The sequence below is a fragment of the Neophocaena asiaeorientalis genome, unplaced genomic scaffold (assembly GCF_003031525.2).
Source record: "Neophocaena asiaeorientalis asiaeorientalis breed wild unplaced genomic scaffold, Neophocaena_asiaeorientalis_V1.1 scaffold7, whole genome shotgun sequence".
Taxonomy (NCBI): Eukaryota; Metazoa; Chordata; class Mammalia; order Artiodactyla; family Phocoenidae; genus Neophocaena; species Neophocaena asiaeorientalis.
The window spans coordinates 20,152,286-20,174,336 of record NW_020185337.1 but is presented as its reverse complement, the minus strand read 5'-3'; the positions used below and the strand labels follow the sequence as shown (position 1 = coordinate 20,174,336).

At 41.0% G+C, this 22,051-nt stretch overlaps 1 protein-coding gene across 3 annotated transcripts; it reads right to left on the bottom strand.

Moving 5' to 3' along the window:
* Positions 1-21,108, bottom strand: PPM1K (protein phosphatase, Mg2+/Mn2+ dependent 1K). 3 transcript variants are annotated; one of them, XM_024736123.1, is made up of 7 exons: positions 20,976-21,108; positions 16,259-16,772; positions 14,853-14,953; positions 7,604-7,769; positions 7,302-7,446; positions 5,844-5,978; positions 1-3,707 (listed from the first exon to the last, which is right to left on the bottom strand). In XM_024736123.1, the coding sequence occupies exons 2-7, from the start codon at positions 16,696-16,698 to the stop codon at positions 3,576-3,578; spliced, it is 1,119 nt and encodes a 372-aa protein (XP_024591891.1). In that variant the 5' UTR covers positions 16,699-16,772; positions 20,976-21,108; the 3' UTR covers positions 1-3,575. The 3 variants fall into 3 exon arrangements, with proteins under 3 accessions (XP_024591891.1, XP_024591893.1, XP_024591892.1); XM_024736125.1 differs by having other exon boundaries at positions 1-1,873; XM_024736124.1 differs by lacking the exon at positions 20,976-21,108 and adding an exon at positions 20,251-20,366.
* Positions 21,109-22,051: the final 943 nt, after the last annotated feature.

Genomic DNA, 22,051 nt, shown 5'->3' with positions numbered 1-22,051 from the left:
TTTAATGCACGTACTTTATTTAAATGTTGCTTTGAACACTGAGATATGATTTTACTCATATCTACAGTTACTCATATCTTACAGTTACTCTAATACTTACTTTCAAAACAATGGTCAAAGCAGCAATTACATCAGCCCACTACAGAAGTGCTATACACCCAATTAGTACTTTGGTAAATTATAAAACAAATGTACACAAGAGCACTTTAGCAGAAACTAATTTGGGAGACAGCAAACTGCTAAATTCTGTACAGGAATCCAGTGGAAGAAGAGTCATTCTTGGAGACGGAACAACGCCATGACTTCACAGCCTCGAATGTGCAGTATGACCATCAGTGGACCATTTCAACCATCTAACAACCAAGGGGAGCTGCCAGAGGGTCAAGCAGCCTCATTCCAGATGCCAAAAGCAACAGGCAGGTCATCACAGTTTGTCTTCTAAAGACATGACTTTTTATTTCTGCTGAAGTCATCCAGATAAGTGAATATAATAAATGCAGTAAAACGTAACCCAACCAGAATTTTATATCACTTTGCACAGACGCAGGTATGTGAACTGAAGTGCTAAAGGAAAATACAAATATATGTTTGTGTTTAAGGGTTCAATGCTAAACTTGAACCATCCCTTCCCCCACTGCACCTTGAAGCATTTTCTTATTATAATATTACTGTGAAATTAAATCCTTGTCCGTTCTTAGAAAGAAAACTAAATGTCCTGTCTGATACTGAAGAGTTAGCAGAGGCCTACTCATTCTCTGCCAAGATTTGTTTAAAAAAAAATTCAATTCCACTTAGAAAAAATAATTTCTATTTAAATTACATGCTAAGAATTCTTCAAAGTAAGTAATTTCCCATCATAGAGTACTGAAATTCAAAACTGATCCTGCCAAAACTTTATTTTTTTCTTTCTTCAGAAAAAGTGCATACAACTTTGATGCGCTTAACACAAGGGTCTGTAACAGATAAACGGTTGATGGAAAGCAGGACTGCATTTACACTTGAATATATAAGGTACTTAAGAATTTATACTTGTGAAGAATCACAATGATTTTAAGAATATTTTGCCAAATCAATGATGGCAAATAAAGTTAGGCAACTTATTTTAGAAAGATGATTTATATACTACATATAAATGAAAGGCAAACATAAATACAATTGATTTAAGTTTAATTACATTAATATAATTTACACCATACCTATACCCACATGGTAATAGCCACATGGCAAATTCACAGTTATAGCCAAAAAACTATTTTGAACAGTCCTTCTGTTCCACTACTGTTTGCATAATTCCCAGTAATAGACTTAAAAGCCTAATACTTGTATGCTTATCTTTTATGGATTATAATAATCTATAAGTTATACTTCAACGTCGTGGCTTGAAAAACAGACACTAGTGTGTTTTTATGCTTTAGTCAAAGCTGACTAGTTTCAGGTTTTAAAAACTTTCAGGTTGAGCAGAGCAAAATCCACTCCAGACCAAGGCCTACATGTCCTACAAATTCTTCTTTGTCACAGATGGCAATCCACCCAACACATCAGTGGCTCTTAAACCTCCGAAGTCAACGACCTCACTCCCACGCTGGTTTTTTAAAGGAAAAGAGAGGAATAGCAATGTGAAGAATTGAAAACAAAAATAAAACCTACATTTTGAGCAGGTCATCTTGTGCTTTAGACTTTCTGTTTGCTTGTTAGTTTGGAAACTCTCCATACTCCTAAATGTAGCTTCCATGTTTATGTCCCAAGACCCTACTCAGGAAGAGGGAGAAAGTTTTCCAGGTTTCTTGGCCTACCTTTGGTTCCTCACTTCCCAGGCAATGAATAGGAGACCATATCCTTTCTTGTAATGTTTTTCTTTCTTTTACCAAACTTCCTTGAAAAAAAAAAAAACACCTTGAAATATTTCCATACCACTTTTTCCCAAAGGATAATTCCTGATTAATACAGGCAGGAAAACTCAAGATTTCTTTCCTTCCATTCCCAAAAAGGTGAGATGCGAATATCGATGTTGTGCCCTCTTCCTTCTAATAAGCCTTGAGTAAAACTTAAAGAAAAGTCAACCTGAAAACTAAGAGTTGAAGGTACATCAACTTTATCGTTTTGGTTTTTCTTTTGTTTCCACAGAACTCCACGTCATTCTTAACACTTCAGTATTTTTCTCACATCCTATTATTTTATATGCAAATTACAATATAGCAATGTAGCTTCAAATGCTGTTCTGTTCCTAGGTTTTTCCACAGAAGTTACCCACCACAGAATATCTCCTACAGCCATTTTTAATCTGTTTCCTTATCTCCCAGTAACCACTGGTTCTCCACTCTGAAACTTCCCTCAGTTTGTCAAGAGTTCTTAGAGATAAACATATCAATAACTGAAAGCTAACTGGTGAAGGAGCTATGCAGGATTGTTCCCTTTCATTTTCCATTAGTCTAAAATATACATATGTACATACACCTACACATACAACAAATTTACACTGTCTGCAGAAATAAACTGCAGATGTAATTCCATACACACATTTAGAGATTCACATTTTAACAGCAAACTTACACACAGATATAAGGAAATATAGTTTTATACTCCTAAATTACGTAGCAAGCTGGAATAGATAAGGCTTTTTTTTTTAGATTTATTCTTTCTTAGGAGTCTTAGAAAAAGGAGACATAAACCTCAAGCTATGTCTGTAGCAGTTATCGGTCAATGTGGGATTATTTTTACTGACAAATTATCCGACTTGCTTACTCTATACAAAAAGCGATAATATAAACATTCTGTATACAAAACACAAAACATAGAATTCGAATAACAAATGGAAACGTTATACAAAATACTTGATACTGTCAGTATGTAACTCTGTATAGCTTTGACCAAAGAACTCTTAGCCTGGACATTCTTTTCTGATATGAAGGAATAGTCATAGCTATACAGCATTCTTACCTACAGAAAAACAGGAATGAATTGACTGGGGGCAGTAGAGACCTGGTGACACAGTGGAAATACGTAAGTGCACTGCTGTACATATGTATACAGCTTAGCAGTGTCATGTTAGCTGAATTAATTTCTTCTGCGTTGTTACATTCACCAGTAGGTGATCCAGAGTACAAAATATAGTAACAGAGAACTCAGTTTTCATACTTAATGCTTGGTACCGTTATTAAAAATAAACACTTGCAGATAACCATTGAGTAGCTGTCAAAATACTGACTAGTTTTGAAGAACTTGAAGGCAAGAACCTGGTCAAATGAATAAAGATCAGAAATGGTCAAAAGAAATTCATATCGAAATTTAACACTCAGCGAGTGTGTCAAAACCATTCTTCATTTGCTCACTCAGAGACTCATTCACAGTAGCTGAATTACACGTATTTATACTGAGTATGTACAGTTAGTTGAACATAAATATGACAGGTATTTATGAAAAACTACTATGTAGATGGTTACTAAGTTTATAGTGATGTGTGTACTGATCTAGTGAGTCCTAGGGTCACCTTGGTACAGTCAACTTGTAAAAATCTTATCAGTTTCTTGACACAATCAGTGAAAAACTGCACAGAAACTCCAAGTCCCAGCAAGTGATCAGGCCCATCGTCCACTGGAGGCAAAGCTTCTGCTGAATGAGAAGTTGATTTCAGAGGTCTTGTATTTTCCCCAAGCACCAAAAGGCACTACTACTGCAGTAGTGTTGTCTTCAGTACCATACTGTATTGCCTGCAAGTTACGGCAGGAAGGAAGAGATGAACAATGGAAATCAGAGTCTGTACAAAAAGAAATGGCCTTTCTCTGGAAGGCCAAACTGGCTTCAAACACAGTTACTAACACAATTGTTTCACAGTGGTTTGTATCAATTGCATATAGGATAACTGATGTCCCAAACCACTATATTAACTATATGCCACTGTAGCGGTTTTGGCAATAAATACACCAGTGGACTAAGGTACAAGCTACGTAGCTCCTGAAGAAGAAAACACACGTAAAGCATTTAGCATAGGGAATAATGCAGGGTTAAGGATTCAGTGTTAGCTCTTACCTAGCAATTCTGCTCTTAGGAATTTAGCTTAAAGAAATAATAACCTAAGGAAGTGGATGTGTATAAAGATATAAAACTGTAAGAAGTTTATTACAGTCTATACAAAATAGAAAACTGGCATAAACTAAACTTCCTACAGTGGAATTATAAATCAATTTTAGGAACTAATGCAAATAGCAAATTATATAGTCAGCATTAGTAAGTGCTTGGGATTACAGCAAATGTACTTCAAAAGACCTCAGAGCCTGGGACTTCCTCGGTTCGATCCCTGGTCCAGGAAGATCCCACATGCCGTGGAGCAGCTAAGCCCATGGGCCACAACTATTGAGCCTGCACTCGAGCCCGCGAGCCACAACTACTGAGCCTGCACTCGAGCCCGCGAGCCACAACTACTGAGCCTGCGCTCTAGAGCCACGAGCCACACTACTGAAGCCCGCGTGCCTAGAGCCCACGCTCCTCAACAAGAGAAGGCTGCGCACCGCAACGGGAAGTAGTCCCTGCTCGCCACAACTAGAGAACGCCCACGCACAGCAACGAAGACTGAACGCAGCCAAAAATAAATAAATAAATTTATTTATTAAAAGAAAAAGAAAATACCTCAGAGCCTGAGGTCAAAACTCTGAAGAAAAAGACTGATAGAAAATATATGATATAGGGGTTCCCTGGTGGCGCAGTGGTTGGGAATCCACCTGCCAATTCAGGGAACACGGGTTCGAGCCCTGGTCCGGGAAGATCCCACATGCCATGGAGCAACTAAGCCCGTGCACCACAACTACTGAGCCTGCGCTCTAGAGCCCGTGAGCCACAACTAGTGAGCCCATGAGCCACAACTACTGAGCCTGCTCTCTAGAGCCCGTGAGCCACAACTACTGACGCCCGCACACCTAGAACCCATGCTCTGCAACAGAGAAGCCACCTCAATGAGAAGCCCGCGCACCGCAGCAAAGAGTAGACCCTGCTCGCCGCAACTGGAGAAAGCCTGCATGCAGCAATGAAGACGCAATGCAGCCAAAAATAAATAAATAAAATAAATAAAGTTAAAAAAAAAAAGAACTATCTATCCAAACAGAGTATTAACACATGGAAATTTTACATTTTTTTTTACTGGATATTATCCAGCTTCCAAATTTTAGCTCTGACTGGCACACCGACATACCACTCATCCATATACCTTTGTGTATTTGTTTGTTTTTACACACCCATTTTTCAAAACCAGAAATTGACTATGCTATAGTGTTTCTACATTGGATACTCATGTGGAGCAGTCTAGTTTAAAATGGTCCAGTGGCTGGATTCAGGAGCTCGGCTGTCTGGGTTTGAAGACCAGTTCTGCAACGTGACAATCTTGCCATCTTGAATAAGTTACTTAATGTCTCGGCCTCTGTGCCTCTGCTCTCTTCCTCTGTGAAGAAGGGATAATTCTAGCTCCAGCCTCAGAGGGTTATCATGATGATTACATGAGTTAAATACATATGAGTAGAAAAGTGCCTGACACACGGTGACATTAGTATTTGCTAATGTTATAATTTACCAATGCTGTTACTGTCATTTCAAGATGTGTACAAAGCCAAAAAATAAACATAGCTCATTTCCCTGGCATATTGATTTTACTTAACTACTTGGAAGAATTGTAAAAACATTTTTAATTGGAAATATTATGAAGTGTAAAATTCCATGTAATAGTAAAGCTAAAACACAAGATTTCAAAGAAATCTGCAGTCAGTGGTGGCCCCTCCAGGCTGCAGCGAAACCTGCACCTGGCTTTGTGCTCTCCTCCCCGCCCTGGGACTTCTCTAGCAGAAGCTCTGCTGTGTCACCTGTTCAGTAACTGCATGGGCGGCTTCACTGGGATCGTGGCACTGATTGACGAAGTCACAGATCTCCTGGCTGTTTACCATGAAGTTAATGCCATCTGTAGTGAGGACCAGGAAGCTGTCATCAGCATGATGTAGCTGCGGTCAGAACCAAACGCACAGGGTTATAAACCAGACAGCCTGAGGATAATCTTCATAATGCAACAATTTAATCTGTTTTCCGAGTGGTCAGCCGTGTGTCAGAGCTTGTAGGCAAACAGAGTGAAAATGGAAGGCCTGCATTTAGGGCAAAAGTGGCAACATTTAGCATCAATCACTGAGGACAAGCCTAACATTTACTTAGTAACACCCTGGAGGAAGAAGCCCGGTAGCTAAATGCTACCGGGCGGCTTGGTGTAATGGCTGAGAGCACTGTCTCTGGAGCCAGGCTCCCTGGGTGTGAAACCCACCTCTGTTTTTCAACAGGGCAAACATAGGTAGGTTGAAGTGTATATGCTCCAGATTTGTTTTCTCTGTAAAATGGGGTAGGAGTAGCTATTTTGAACAGAGCCTGGCACATAGTAAACTGCTATGTAAGTATTTGTTAGACGAAATGAATATAAGTGGGATATGTATAAGACATAAAATCGTCCAGTAAATTAACAGTCATTTGCTGCCGTTACTGGGCGCCTACACTATAATGTGCCCGGTACTAGAGCAGGCTGGGGGTTGCACAGGTGAAGTGTCAGCTCACCACTGGGTGTATGCTGGGGGAAGCGTAGCGTAGTGGGGGCAATGATTAGTAGCAAGCAGAAGATGTCACAACAAGAGAGGTGGGACAATTATTTAGCTTGGTGGGAAAAGGAAGTCAGGCTCAGCTTCCAAGGGAGAGGGATGCTGAATGATGAGGTGCAGGTCAGCAAGGGCAGTGCAGTGATGCTTCCAGGCAAATTCCACGGCAGGGTGACACAAAGCCAACACTTCCTCATACATTAGGCCAGGAAAGCACTATCCTGTTTTATCTGAAAAGTTTATCTATCCTTCCATTAATAACTTCTGTTTAAAAGCCATTCTGGGGACTTCCCTGGTGGTGCAGTGGTTAAGAATCCGCCTTCCAGTGCAGGGGACGCGGGTTCAATCCCTGGGCGGGGAACTGAGATCCTGCATGCCGCAGGGCAACTAAGCCCGTGCGCCGCAACTACTGAGACCATGCTCTCTGGAGCCCGAGCGCCACAACGAGAGAGGAGCCCACACACCGCGAGGAAGAGCCTGCGTGCCACAACAAAAAGATCGCATGCGCCACAAGTAAGACCCGATGTAGCCCAAAACCAATAAATAAATAAATAAAATGAATATTTTTTCAAAAACTAAAAATAAAAGTCATTCTGGCTTCAATTAAGGCTTCCAAGAAAGCCTGCGGCTGGAGACGATCCTGCATTCCTTCCTTGCCTGTGTGTCAAGGGTTTGCAAGTCCTTTCTTACCTTAATCCTCTTTGTTTCCGGTTCTGCTATCACACCACTGGTTTTAAGATCCAGATCTCCAAGACTCCTGGTCATCGCAAGTCTGCCGTTCACGTGAGGCTGTCCCAAACTATTCCAAGCTATAAAACCGCCACATTTCTTAATCCTGGTCAAAAAAAAGTTAAAAGACTACGTTGTGATACCCAGAAAACCAAGGCTCCGTTAAACTTTAGCATAAAATCAGTTTAAAATGCAAGGTTTTATTTCTGTCTTGAACTATATAAATACTATCCTTATAGAAAATTGATGAGTGGAGGTGGTACCTTTCTTTTTCATCTTTTCTTTCTGGAGTATGGTCAATTGTCAGCTTCATGGGTTTTCCTTTTCTGCACAAAATAGCTCGGCTATCGCCAACACTGGCTACAACCAGTTCAATACCATCTCTCAAAAGGGCTACTGTTGCAGTAGTCCCAGAGGTCAGAAGGGTCGCTGCAGACACGATGAAAAAGAGTACAAGTCAGTGACGGTCAAATGATTGGATGTGGAATTTTTATTACAAGATAAAACATAGGCATGTTAAACTAGTGCTGAAATGTATCATTCTAATTTAACTAGAGCTATGCAAATAAAATGCAAATGAACTATGTAAGTAAGCGCATGCAGAGAAAGAGGTATTTAATTCAGTAACAAGGCTCCATGCAAACAGAAAAAGTTGCTAACCTAATTTGGTAAAAAATGCATCACTGTCTCCAAATGGCTTCTATTTATATACAGTAGGGTTCACTTGAATGGATCATTATTACACCTTTGTGTGTACATCAGGTGTTGGGATTAAGAGTATTACATTTTAATTAGATTGGCTAATATGGCAGGGTGATTTAGGTCTACAGAGCCCATTCAGGCAAGCCAACTTTTCTAAAATCTATGCACTCAGCTTTTTTCTTCCATTTCTTACCCCTGTCCTGTGAAATTATTATCAGTTAATAGGCTAAGCAAGATATGCCAAGTGCCTCATTGGCTCTTCAAGCACTATATTTTATATTCTTTCCTTCTACACCTGTTTTAATTTTACAAATGTTCACCCAAAAAAATCCTAAAACGGTTAAAGGTTCACATTCTTTTCTCATCTTTGTCCTCCCCAGACGTGAAACAAAGGTACAGCCGTCATTATATTAGGAGTAAATCTGGAGGGCAGGGAATGAAATTCATTCTAGTTTCCCATAAACTTGGTATAGTTCACGCTTGTAGTTCCACCGAACCACCAGTCTGTCCCCAGATGCCGGACAGTGCTGCCAAGTGCTAATCCTGTGGTCAAGCCCTGGGCCCAGAGCACTCCAAGAATATTAATTTCCTCCAACCAATAACAAAATTATACGTTGCTTGGCTGGAGGTCACCGCTATTTCCTCCATCCAATCCAAAGGGCATCTTTGCATCTTTCTTTGGTGTGTATTCTAACAGTGTCTGCCCTGAGTTCTTTCCTACTTGTTAAAAGTTTTGAGGGTGCATTGAGCCTTGTCAAAGTGAGAGTACTGTGAAATTATGGGCTAAAAAGGAAAGCAAATGGAAAGAATCAAAAAAGATAGCATTTAAAGCAGGTATTATCTTCAGTAACGTGGTTAATTCTTTAAAGCATCTAAGTAAAATGCTCAGGTGATCACCTAAAGATGATTTTGACTTCAAAGGCAGATTTAGGAAGTGACTGACTGCAGCTCAGTCTTTCCCTTTTTTTTTTAAAGACAATTTTAAAAACAGCAGTAATGCATTTTGGAAAGATATATATGCATGTATTTTCCAATCAGTATATTAAAATGCCTGCTTTAATCGGAAGAGGAAAATGGAAAAAAAACATGAATAAACCCTGCTTAATCTTCTATATCCGTGCCGAATTTACTTTATGGAGAGAGAGCGTATATGGTTCCACTATCTTCCCATTTATCTCTTTGATTTTGGAACTGCTGTGCCAAAGTAGTATCGTCTTGGCAAAACTAAAATATATAACATATCATAGTTGTACAACACAAACGTTTTAGTGGATCAGTGATGTTTATATTACAAATGTCAACTTGTGAGTGTCCTAAAACATTATACAGGGGAAGCTTTACAGTTGAACTTCTGTAATCTTTTCAAATGATGAGAAGAGCCAGGCGAGAAAACACAGGCGTTTACTCAGATGCTACCTGTCCAGGGAGTTTAGTATTCTCCTTTGTTTAAACTGACAGGAGCAGCTTTTCTCTCTCTTTTTTTTTTTTTTGGGCCGCGCTACACAGCAGCACGCGGGATCTGAGTTCCCTGACCAGGGATCGACCTGGTGCCCCCTGTAGTGCAAGCTCGGAGTCTTAACCACCAGGGAAGTCCCAGGAGCAGCTTTTTCTTAAAAGTGGTTTTGAATTGGCTACATCAGGAGTTAAAACCTCATAAATGAAAACTTCAAGTTTAGCCGCTTAGGATTATAATTCATGGCTCTGCCATTTGGGAATTTAAAAGAGCTCGAGTTTTTAACCAACCCAACTTCACAGTTCCAAAATCCCAGGATTTATGGGAAAGTTTTCAAAACTGTTGATTCTGGTTTGCTAAGCATCTAAGAATATAAATATTAAATCAGCATTTATTTTCAATTAACATTTAACATGGAAGTAAAAATTCTCACTTTTTTCCCTAACAACAAAACTATAAAACCAAGACATCTTTCAATAAGTTCTTAACACTCACTGGACATTTTCTACTGCAAGTCATCTCAACTAATGGGACAAAGAGGATGTGGGAACCTTCCAGTAGTCCAGGCTAGGAACCGCTGGACTCCTTCACCTGGGACAAAATTAAGCAGATCTCTCTTTCCACTGAAGCCCAGCATATAGTGTCCACGGGCTCCAGGTCTAGAGCTGCTGACCAGGCACAGTTCTCTGCCACAAATAACACGCACAGAGGCAAATAGGAAATTCACCCAGGAATTGTGCTCAAACATTACAAACCTGCAACACAGGGGAGGGTAGAGAAAGAGCTGCAAAATAAGGGGAAGGGTTTTATTTTGGTGAAAGTTTCACTAGCAGATTATATAATATTCCAGGAGATGCCAAATCAATGATTCCAAAACTCAGTTTGCCCAAAGTTGATGGTATTTTGTAGTTGAGTCTGTTTTTCATCACAGAGCAACACTTCTTGGTTTTGTGGCTTCCCAAGGCAGGAAAACCTATATACAAATGGATGTGTACCAAGACACATATTGTGGTAACACAGACACACATCTATATACTCATGCACACACACATAGTCGGTCAGTCAGTCTTGAAGAGTAAATCGGTACGTTTATTGAGTGGAAAAAAATGCACCGTAAATTTGTTTGGTATCGATATCAGAACTGTCCCAGTTACAAAGGGGAAAATTCATGGGAATTCATGGGTAGAGCACTGAGTAGTTCGTATCTGACAAGCATACCAGAGAGGATGTGAACTACAGTATACCACCAAATTACTGGGATTTAAATATAAATCAAGAAGGGATCAAAGCACCTCCTATACCAGATACAAGGAGTGACTTATTTGTTAATGGTGCTAAATGCAAGGATTTTAGTATCTATAAGGCATTTTTTGAGTAGAAGATTAAATTAATTGTTTAAATAAAGGCTAGCAAGGCTCTTGAGCTCTAATGAATGTTTACAATTTTATGTAATTCGTGAAATGGGAGTTTCTGCAGCTCTCTCTTTCCTCCAGTGTCGCAGGTCAATATATCAAAAGAAAAATGATCAAGATTTTGAATGGCAACACAAAGAGTAAAGCCGTACTTTTCAAAGTATAACCCCCCCCCAGTAATTATTCAACTGTGTAAAAAATAATATGTATAAACCAATACAGTTTCAGTGTTTATCAAAAATGGGCATTCTAGACATGTATGAATCATAAACACTAAATCAGTGCCAAGCTGAAGCAGTAACAGCACAATAAGAATGTCTCTTCAATGCTGTCCCTGTTTTTTTTGCTTTTGGCTGCCTCCAACATAAGAAGGGAAATCAAAAACATTGCATTTCTCACACTGGTTATTTTTTAGTGTAATTCTTCCATAAAGAGATCAAGGAACATGAAGAGCATGGAAGTTTCCAATGAGACTCACAATGCTGCCACCAACGTCTCCCACTCTGAACGTCAGAGCAAGTCTTCTCTTTTTGATCCATTTGTCTCTTGGGGAGCTTTGTTGCTTTCAAATCTTAAGCAATCTAGAAACACTTCGAAGAGTTTATCGGATATATAGGATATCATCTAAGTTTTCTACCATCTGGTTTGAGTGACAATTTGTTCATTAAACAATAGACTAATGGGACATCACTTGAACTTACTGGCTGGTTTCATTAATTGTAAAAATACACATGACTGGTATAAAATGAATACAAAATATTCAACGATGATGATGAAATTAGCTATTTGTAAATAAGGGTAAATTGAAAATGCATCTACAACAAATCAATAAAAATAGCCAGGAATTTCTTAAGGGCTGTTTCTTGATAAGTGGCATTCTGATTTTATTCTCCTCCAACTACCCCCATTTTCAACTGAAATAGTAAATATTTTAAATGCTAATGAGGTAATTGGAAGTATTTTATGCAGATATTGGATGAAAGTCTTAAAAAGAAGAGAGTGTTTTATTTTCACTTTATTATTTTCACTTTCTTTTGAGAAAGCTAATAGTATGACGTGGGGCACTCTTCCCTACCTGAAATTCCAGCATTAGTGATTCATTCCTATGGTTTAACCAATCTCTTTTCAGCTTTCCTTACTCAAAACTCAGATCCCCCCTAGAAGTGATAACTCATTAAAATATACACATTATATTAATAATTCGGTTAAATCAGCTATAGGATAATCAAGGGATAAGTTATAATAACTTTGGTAAGAAAGAGTAGGCAGTGGAGATCAGTTTAGTCCAAATAATTATTGAGTACCTTCCAGACTCTCTACAGGGTGCTGAACCCTGGAGATTCAAAAATGAATAAGCCATGGCCCCTACCCTCAAGCTGATCACAGAAAGGGTTCAAGGAGGGAAAATGGAGCTGATGCTAAAAGAAAAGGTGAAAGAAATTGGAGAGGGCAAACTGCACTTACTTCACAATTTTATTTAACTAGCATGGGCCCTACTCACAGCTATGCCAAAAAGAATATTATTCGCTCTTATAATACTGATACTGCTTCAGTTCTTACTAAAAACTAAACAATGTTTTTTAATTTAAATAATCACTTTGAAATCTGAAGTGGTACACTGCTTTTTTTTAAAATCCGCATATTGAAAGGTTAAACGACGTACAGCATCCTATCTTTAGTGGCTTTAATATATTTGATAAAATAGCCCCCAAATATCAAAAGGCAATTTTTGCCACCTTTGAAAGCCTTGGCAACTGATTAAGAATAAATTTAAAGTTGTTCTCAAAATACTTACTTTAAAAAAAAAACCACACAGACTAATTGATCTATAAGAATACATCGAAAATAAGACTTAAGAACAACAATGCCATAACAGACCCTTTCTTTTTCTTTTACTAGTACACTAACCATCGTTCTGTCATGCTCCATTATACTCGCAAGCAAATGGCCATCAGATGAAAAATAAACTTTACAATATCTTATGAAAGGTCTGAGATCATTAACTCAAAGTATGTGACAGAGGAACTAAGTTAAATAACTAAATTTTCATTATTAGAAATGAAGTACATTTTTATGATTGTCTTTGCACAACTGAATTGATGTGAGAAAGGTATCTTTAGAAAGGTTCTTTTAAGGTAGGCAAGTTAAGTCAATTCTCTCGCTAAGTTCAAAATTCCCTTTAACTGTCATTTATTATTTAATAAATGAAAGGAGTACTCTCACATTTTATACCAAACCTATCACAGTTTTAAGCATGTTCGTCAAGTAGATCCTTTACAAAAGGGCTAACTGCACCCAGGAAGGGTTCATGGTTTCTGACTGTTGGCCACGTTCCCATGGTAAAGTTGAACATTCCTTTCTGAAAACCTTGCCCAGTGAGCTCTACCTATTTACACAACAGCTGGGGCACGCCACCTGCACTACAGCCAATAAACTTCGTGGTGTGATACACAGCCGACCTGCTTAATGGATGAGATAAAAGCATACCAATATTCAGAGTTATAAAAATACAGCTATAAGAAAGTGTTTTGATGTCCTCTTCACTTTCGTACGTTTTACCCACAAGGAACCAGTACAGAATCTCTTCACTTTTGTATGCTTTACCCACGAGGAACAAGTACAGAATCTTATGCTAAACTCTACCATCTCTCAACCCTTATTTTCACAAGGTGAGGGGCCAGCTGGAAGGCGGAAAAAAGGTCCTAAGGAACGGAGAAGAGAAAACGGGCCTGAATAATCTACAAACGAGAAAATAAATCCCTGAACTGAACAAAGAGAGTGGACTCTAATGCTTTTCGGAGAAGTATGATGATGATAAGTTTCTCGAAAAAGAGGAGGAAAATCTTCTTAAAATGGCAAATAGAGCCATCCTAGAATCATCCTCTCTAATACTCATCTTTAAATACGCCCATGAGAGAGGCCACGGTGGGTGCCAGGAACATCTCAGGCCTTACTCTGCAACTGACCTTTTACCTCTCTCTGAGTTTCACTTCCTCATCTGTGAAATAGCAAAAATTTCCAGCCCTATGCACTCCAACTGAAAATTACAAAAATAACATTGCTGTGGTACACTTTGACCTCCTTTAAACAAAAGGACGAACAAAACACAGATTAACGTTACTGCATGATTCGTTTTCAAATCGGTTATGAGGTCTATATGCATACATTTAAATGGTTGCTACAGAAGTTTTCAAGGTTAACTTTATGAGCAATAAACTGGGGGGCCAGCTAACCAAAAAACATCAGCTACATTCTCCTGAAATGGTTTTGATAAATTTAGTCAAAATCAGAAACATTTTACTTTCAAAATGTAAGGTCATACAGTACACAAATTCTAAAATTCAGCTGCCATGGCCTTGTGTTTAACAAATTAAAAAAATGTCAACTAGTTACCACGGGAAAGCTGCACGATCAAGGTTTTTTAAGAAATGGAAGAAAAAAGATCTTCCTTCTAATTTTGCAGAGTACTGCATATTAGCCATTGTCCTTTTCTATTGAGGACCAATTAGCAATTTTTTTCTGATGTGGACATTTACTCTCTGGCTAGATTAGATTACCCCGTAGTGAATTTCAGTACTTGCTCATCAGAGTCCTCTTAAAAACCCAAAATAATAAACCCTCTCATAGTACGGACCTCTTGCCCATAAAACAAGCAATCAAACAGATTAAAAAATGTTTTTTAATCTTTTTAAAATTGAAATTCAATATCAGAGCCATTTTGGAGCTCCAATTTCTAAAACAATCTCCAATATAGTTCATTTAAAAGTGGATTTCGTTTGGATTCCAAATAACATTTAAAGTGATTCTTCATTTAAAAAATCATTTTCAACGTAAGTATCCTTACAAATAAACTTACATTAAAACTCCCACCCCTAAAGGGCTTAAAGTGTTTCCTTCTTCCCTGAAATGCCCCAGGACAGTAAGGAAAGAGATTGCTTTACTTACCATCAGCAGACAGGTGGGCGTGCCTTGCAAAGGCTTTATCTATTTCTAGAAAAGCCAAGGTCAACACAGTTTCCAAGTTCTCCTCCTTAGGAAGCAAATCCCTTCGTGGAGAGGAAAAAAGAGCCCCAAACAGTCATTTGACTACAGGTTTCTAGCCTTCCTCTTGGTCCCTCCAGCTAGCAGAGTCATTCCATACAATGGACCTCCGTGGCTTGCCTTTCAGAGGCTTCAGATCCATATATTAACGAATCAAATTGAGAAAGAATCAGGCACAGAGATAAGCCTTTAAAAACAGTCAAATAAAAGCCCAAGTCTCCATCCTTAAAAAATTAATCCTCACTATCGCAACCCTGAGAAGTCAAGAGTTCCTTTATATTAAATTTAAGCCACTGAGTTCCTTTGTGGAATAAGGCAAAATATATATAAATCAACTGATGAACGGGATGAATAACTATGCTTGGGAAGAAGAGTCACGTGGTCATAACTGTCACATGTTCTCCCCCTCTTTTAATTCTAGCAGTAGTGTGACCCTCAAAAATACATTAATAATAATTGCGGTAAATAAACTTTTTAAAGAGCTCCAAAGCACCCTCATTAAAAGCATTTTCCCTATTCATTAATGCCAGCCATCTAAAGCTATTTTCAACAAGTATTCCGAGCTATTCATACCACTTGAAAGAATAATTACCACTTACTGAAGCACTGTGTGCCCTGCACTGATAGGAGTAAATGTTACTCATAGATTCTCAGAGTACATGAGATCATGTACTTTATTATGTTAATTCACTTGAAATGATCACAAGTCAAGGGCTGCAGATTCTGGTCAATGCTCTCACCAAGGGAGTTGTTAAAACATACATATTTCTGAAGTGGTAATAATCATCTGTAATAACTGGCATGCTTGAGCAACTGCTTGTTCATAAAACAATAGTGTGAAAGCACTCAAATAACTACCTTAACAGTGAATGTTGGGACTTCCCTGGTGGTACAGTGGTTAAGAATCTGCCTGCCAACGCAGGGGACACGGGTTCGAGCCCTGGTCCGGGAAGATCCCACATGCCGCGGAGTAACTAAGCCCATGCGCCAAAACTACTGAGCCTGTGCTCTAGAGCCCACGAGCCACAACTACTGAGCCCACGAGCCACAACTACTGAAGCCCGTGCTTTGCAACAAGAGAAGCCACCGCAGTGAGAAGCCCGCGCACCGCAACGAAGAGTAAGCCCCGCTCACCGCAGCTAGAGAAAGCCCACGCACAGCAGCAACGAAGACCCAATGCAGCCATACATACATAGAAAAACAAACAAACAAAAAGAAGCAGTGAATGTCTCAGCCAAAAGGTGAAAGTTTAAACAGGAAGCATAAGGCACACTGCAAAGAGTGAAAGCCATTGTATCATTTGTACGTACAGGATGCATTTCTCCATGTGGGTGTGACAGAAATCGGCCGCCGACGGTCCGCCATGGCCATCATACACTGCAAAGTACAGGACTTCGTCTGTCAGCTGAGCAAAGCCAAACCGGTCTTCGTTCTCTTTTCGTTTGCCAATCTGCGAGGCGCAGCCCACGTTCGCCAAGCTGACTTTGGGAATCGGCTTGCCATACTTAATGCTGGGCGGCAGCAGAATCGGCTCATCGATGCGGTTATCCCAGATGCCAAAATTATCCCAGGTGGCTGGCCGTCCGCTACCATCAGGGTCAAACCGAGAACACCTGGTCTCTGAAGTGGAGCTGTGGCACGTGGGCGTCACCCACCTGTCGTCCGGCAGCAGGCGGGCACCGAGTAGCGCTTTCCTCCTCACCTGGTTTCCAGCACTTCTAACCAAAGTAAGTAAGGCAGCTGTGGACATAACTCCAGAGGACTCAGGAATTAGGGAACCGTCAATGGAACAACAATGGGCTGTCTTCCAGAGAAACGATGCAACTGAGTAGAAAGAAACAGAGAAAGAGAGAGAGAGAGAGAGAGAGAGAGAGAGAGAGAGACTCCATCAATGATTTCAAATATAACTGATATACCATTAGATAGTACCAAGAATTAAGTCTGTAAAGAAGGTGGCACTTAACAGCCTACTTCTAAGAATAGTGGATCAAAAATAAATTGATTTACCTACCCCATTCACAGGGTTTAAATTCCATAAAAATTTGACAATGTGTACAGCTCACATAGAACAAGTGCTTCTCCAACTTTAACCTACAATCACTTGGGGATCTTGCTAAAATGTAAATTCCGATTCAGTCTGTCAGGTGAGGCCTGAGATGCTGTATTTCAAACCGGCTCCCTGGTCCTGCAAACAAGTTGCTGGTCGGGCAGGCCCACACTTTGAGTGGCGAGAATATAGAAAACAGGTGTAACTAAATGGTCTTCCCTTCATTAACTCCATTGCTCTGAAGAAAAGGTGGGGGAAAATATTAACAGTAACAAAGTCTCTTACAAGAGTTAGAAATTAAAAAAAAGAAAACTGGTTAATAGAATATTTATGATAGTTCTGTACTCAAGAGAGTGCCCAAGTTTTAGCAAAGATACAATCTAGGATCTCAGTTCAGTTTAAGATTTCTCAACTTACTAAACTTTATTATTCTAGTTAATGTAAATTGGGTCGTGTGTGTGATCTCAGGAACTGGGGGCAACTGCACGTGTGACAAGCAGCCTTGATTTATAAGCCACTGATCTCTGCATTTACATTAACAGCTGAAGCTCATCCGAAAGCCTCCCCAGGGCGTTGGCAGGGAGAATTCCTACACCCCTGCAGGGAGGGCTGTGTTTCTGGCAGTTTGCCATACAAATAAGGTTCTAAGCAGAAAGTCGTCTCCATAGTGTTTCGTTCTGTTACTTTATGAATTAAAAACCAACTGTAAAAAATAGCACAATGTGACGATTTGATAATGCCGGCAGAGAGTATACAGGTGTTATATTATTCTCAACTGCACGTCTGAATTGTTTCACAATAAAAAAATGAATTTGAAAAAAATGTATCTCCCCAAAAGGCACACATGAACACACACAAAAAGCCCAGCTTGAATTCATCTACAAGAAAATGCATTACAGATTTGAAACAATCATTTTCAATAAGTTTTTGGAAATCAGTCTAGCTGTGTGTAGGAAGGACCATTACTCCTTTCAGTAAGTAAAGCAGTAGAAGGAAAGGATGAGGTCCCAAAGAACGCCCTTGGATACCTAAGCAATGGAAGACATCTGAGCCCTGCCTGCTCAGAATTTAGAATGAAGATGGCCTCCCAAACTATTAATGGGTCACAGAAGACTTAGGAGGCCGTTCCCTCTTGGCCTTTTAGCTAATATCATGTACTAAAGTCTGAAACTCACTTCTTTTATGACGATACTGGGGTCGGGGGAGACATAGCACCTCCGGTTATCAAAGGGAAACCACATCCCATTACCAAAAAAAGAAGTGTTTACTCCTTTGCTTCTATTTGAAGGTTATATGTTATTCAAAAACAAAACTGTTTTTACTCCCCAATCAACACAAAATGTATGGCTCATGATTTACTTTAATCACATGAATTTTTTAAAACGTGTCAGTGTGAGCCTGCATATATTCTACATACTGACAATAAATAAACGCTGAAAATACTTTCCATTTTCATCATTTTAACATTCATTTGTGTGACCAGGCCTCCATCTTCCTCCTCCTCAATGCTTTTGGTTAATCTCATACTTTAAAGTCCTGACACAGAACTATGACAGTTGAACAAAGTTGACCCCTGATTGAACAACGCTGACTAGCAGGGGGGATTCTCAGCAAAGAGGGTTAAATGAAATAAGTTGTGAGTCCACGAGAGTAGGCATAGAGATTCCACAGTAGAGCGCTGGTGAAAAGCCACATCCTGAGAGTAGGAAATCTCAGGTGAAAAGCATCAGAAAGGGGGAAAAAAAAAAAAAAAGGCATTTGGTTTCTAGTAAACTTTTGAAGTATACACTTTGTTTAAAAATAAAAGGGGGGAGTGATGAAGAAAGCCACATATACAGCTACATGACTGCTACGCCTATTTTACATTTTCATCTCACTCCAATTTTATAATCCCGCAATGATTTAAACACCTTGGAGCTGTCCAAATGTACTTTTGGAAAAGGGAGGCGCTCCCAGTCTCTGGGAGCAGCGTGCACTTGGGATTTGAGTTAAACTGCTCTTGACTGTTGAAAGCAGGTAAAAAGTACAGTTTATTGCTGTCATGTTAAGCACATGCCAAAATTACTCAGGAGTTCTAGGGATCAGTACTACTGAAACTTGCTTAGATTTATACCTCTAGCAAAAATATTTAACGAAGTATTCACATTTGCCCATTATAAAGTGGCACTCAGGTATCTTTATATCAGTAACTTACACAATGGAAACACAGGTAATTTTAATATTCTTAAAATAATTCTTTAAGCACTCTAGAAAAAAGAAAAAAATCATCCCAATCGATTCAAATATTATGGAAACCTCCAAAATGTATTTCAGGAAATTTGGGCTCCAATATCCTCTTTACCAGTACCCTGCTAGGAGGAAGGAAAGAAAATCTACTAGTCTACATGAGGGAGAAAACAAGAACAACAGAAACCTCCAATGACTCCTCTTAGGTTTGATGTGAACATATGTATTTAGATGTGTGAATAGAGAAAAGAACATGGGAGCAATGAAAAGTATTCATCATTCTGATTCCATAAATATCTTGTAAAACATTTCAGTTAATGTGGATACAGACCATATTCCAAACCTTCATTTAAGAATTTTTCAGAACAACTGAGTATAAAGTGTGTATTTTATCCTTTTTCATTTCCTCTAGAGCACCTAATACAACATTGAGATCTACACATTAAATTTTCAGTAAATTTTTTTAAAAAAGAAGAAGAATTTTCCTTTACGTTCTATCACCAGCACCTCTCCCACTCTTCCTCTACTCTAAGATTCCAGTCAAGGGAAGTAGGTGCCTGTGTTGGTGACCAACAGAAACCGACTAAGGTTCCAAGAAAAAAATCCTGAAAAATTATAACTGAGACTTTTTTTCCCCTAGACTACGACACTATTGCTGTCTTTCAAGACCAACATAATCTGTCACCTTAGCTACCCAATTCTAAAGCGCCGACCACCTCCTTCTTTCCTCCGCACTGGTGGAGTGTGCAAGGACCGGAGAGGCCTTGCTGCACATTTCCAGTCTGAAGCTCAGAAAGGCCGGTGGAGCTTTAGAGACTCCAAATTCCCTGGCTGTTGCCACCCGGAGTCTCGCCTTTGTCACCTCCTGGGAAATCTCTAATCTACAGACGGCGGCTGCGAAAGAAGACGTCAGCAGCCACAAGGCCTTGAGATTACAGTGCGCTCTTGGCAAAGCAAGACCCACGTCCTCAGATCGATCCCAGCTAGGGCTCTGCATCCTTCTCTCTTCCGATCCCCTGAAAAGCTCACCCTTGGACAGTTCGGGATCCTGGGCTTCTTTCGCTGGCCGGGACAGCTAGGCGACTCAGGGCGATACACCGCAGCAAGCGCAGCCTCCCACCGGCGCAGCGCGCGGCAATGCTGCCGGCTGGGTTCCCTCGCGCACCTTCCGCCGCCCAGACCCCGCCTCCCAACCGCAGTCTCCGCGGACAGATTCCGGCCACCGCCACGTCTCCCTCGGCCCGGCCGCAGCTGCAGCGGCGACAAAGCGCTGACCCCCGCAGCATCCTCGCGTCCGGGGGTTGGGGCTAGGCGACTCGGGGCCTCGCTAAAGGGAAGCGAGGGCGGGCGGCCCCTGCTTCCCGTCCATCGACCCTTCCATGGTCCCCTCCCTCCTTCCAGCCCGGCCCACCACCCTCGCTCGGCAGGAGCCTCCAGCTCGCAGTCAAGTTCATGCCGAGCGCGAAGGCTCCGCAGGAAATGCCGGCAGCCGGTGGCTCAGCGAAGGTGGGCCCCGCCTGGACATGCTGCTCCAGAACTCGAAAAGAAAGCAAGCTGCGCACAGAGAACCCAGGCACTGACCGCCGGGCTCGGACTGAAGGGGCTGGGGAACTAAACAGATACTACCCCTCCCTTCCCTTGGGAACCCTCCTCCGTTTACCCTCCATTCCGCGGACCGGGAGCAGTGGGCTGTGCCCCCATCCGTAAGTATCATAAACGGTTAAATAAATGAAGTACACTCTCCAGGCTCTTACCTCGTGATGGCAATGTCCCTGGAAAAATTTTAATTAGCTAACGGAAGGCGGGAGAGGGGTTTTCTGTAAATAAGACTGCCTTCTCCGATGTTTCCAGTCTCTGGAGCAAGCAGTTAGAACACCCACTGGCTCAACTGCTGGAAATTCTCGAGAATTTTTCTCGGGCAGCTGCCAGATGGAGAGGGGCACGTCTGTTCCCGCTGACTGATGGCAGCTCCGACCAATCCGCGCTCAGCGACGAGGCGCGCCCGCCTCCCGGGCTCTCGGTCGCAGCCAATCACAGGTTCTGACGGGACCGAGCCTCCCCGCAAGGGCCGTTGGACTTGGCTGACTTTCAGCAGTGCACCGCAGAGCGACGTCAACTTGGGCCAGTGGTGGCTCGCGGGGATGTCCACCCTTCCGAAGGCCGTGGCGCTCTGGCCAATGAGGGAGCGCCTCTGCGGTGGGTGAGGTCGAGAAATTTGGTACCTCGCCAGGGGGTTGAGGAGAGGCAGTGTGTCGCTTGGGGCAGTGGAGCGGTAGCGACAACTAGGAAAGCCAGAACGGAATGCCAACACTTTGCCTGGGCGGAGGTAATGAAAGACATCTGGTTTCATTGCTGTTCTTTGAAACACTCACGGTGCACCGTTCTTCGTGACTGAACAGGCATCTCGTGATCCCTTGAGAATGTGTGGGGTTTTTTCACTTTTTATTTATTTATTTATTTATTTGGGGGGGGGAGGTTGGGCTGCACCGCGTGGCATGCGAGCTCTTAGTTCCCCCACCAGGGATGGAACCCCTGCCCCCTGCAGTGGAAGCGCGGAGTCCTAATCAGTGGACAGCCAGGAGACTCCCCTTGAGAATGTTGATTCATTTATTCCACAAGTATTTCTGTGTGTTTAGGGAGGACCTTTTGTGTGCCAGGCACTGGAGATAAATCTCGACACAAATAGACATGATAGATGCCTTCATAAAGCTTCCAGTCTAAAGAGGAGGAAGAGGGAGAACAGAAAGAGGTAAACAAGCAAATGACATAATAACAAATCATGTCAAGGAAGGAAATAAACAGATGTGGATACAGAGGATAATAGGATGTT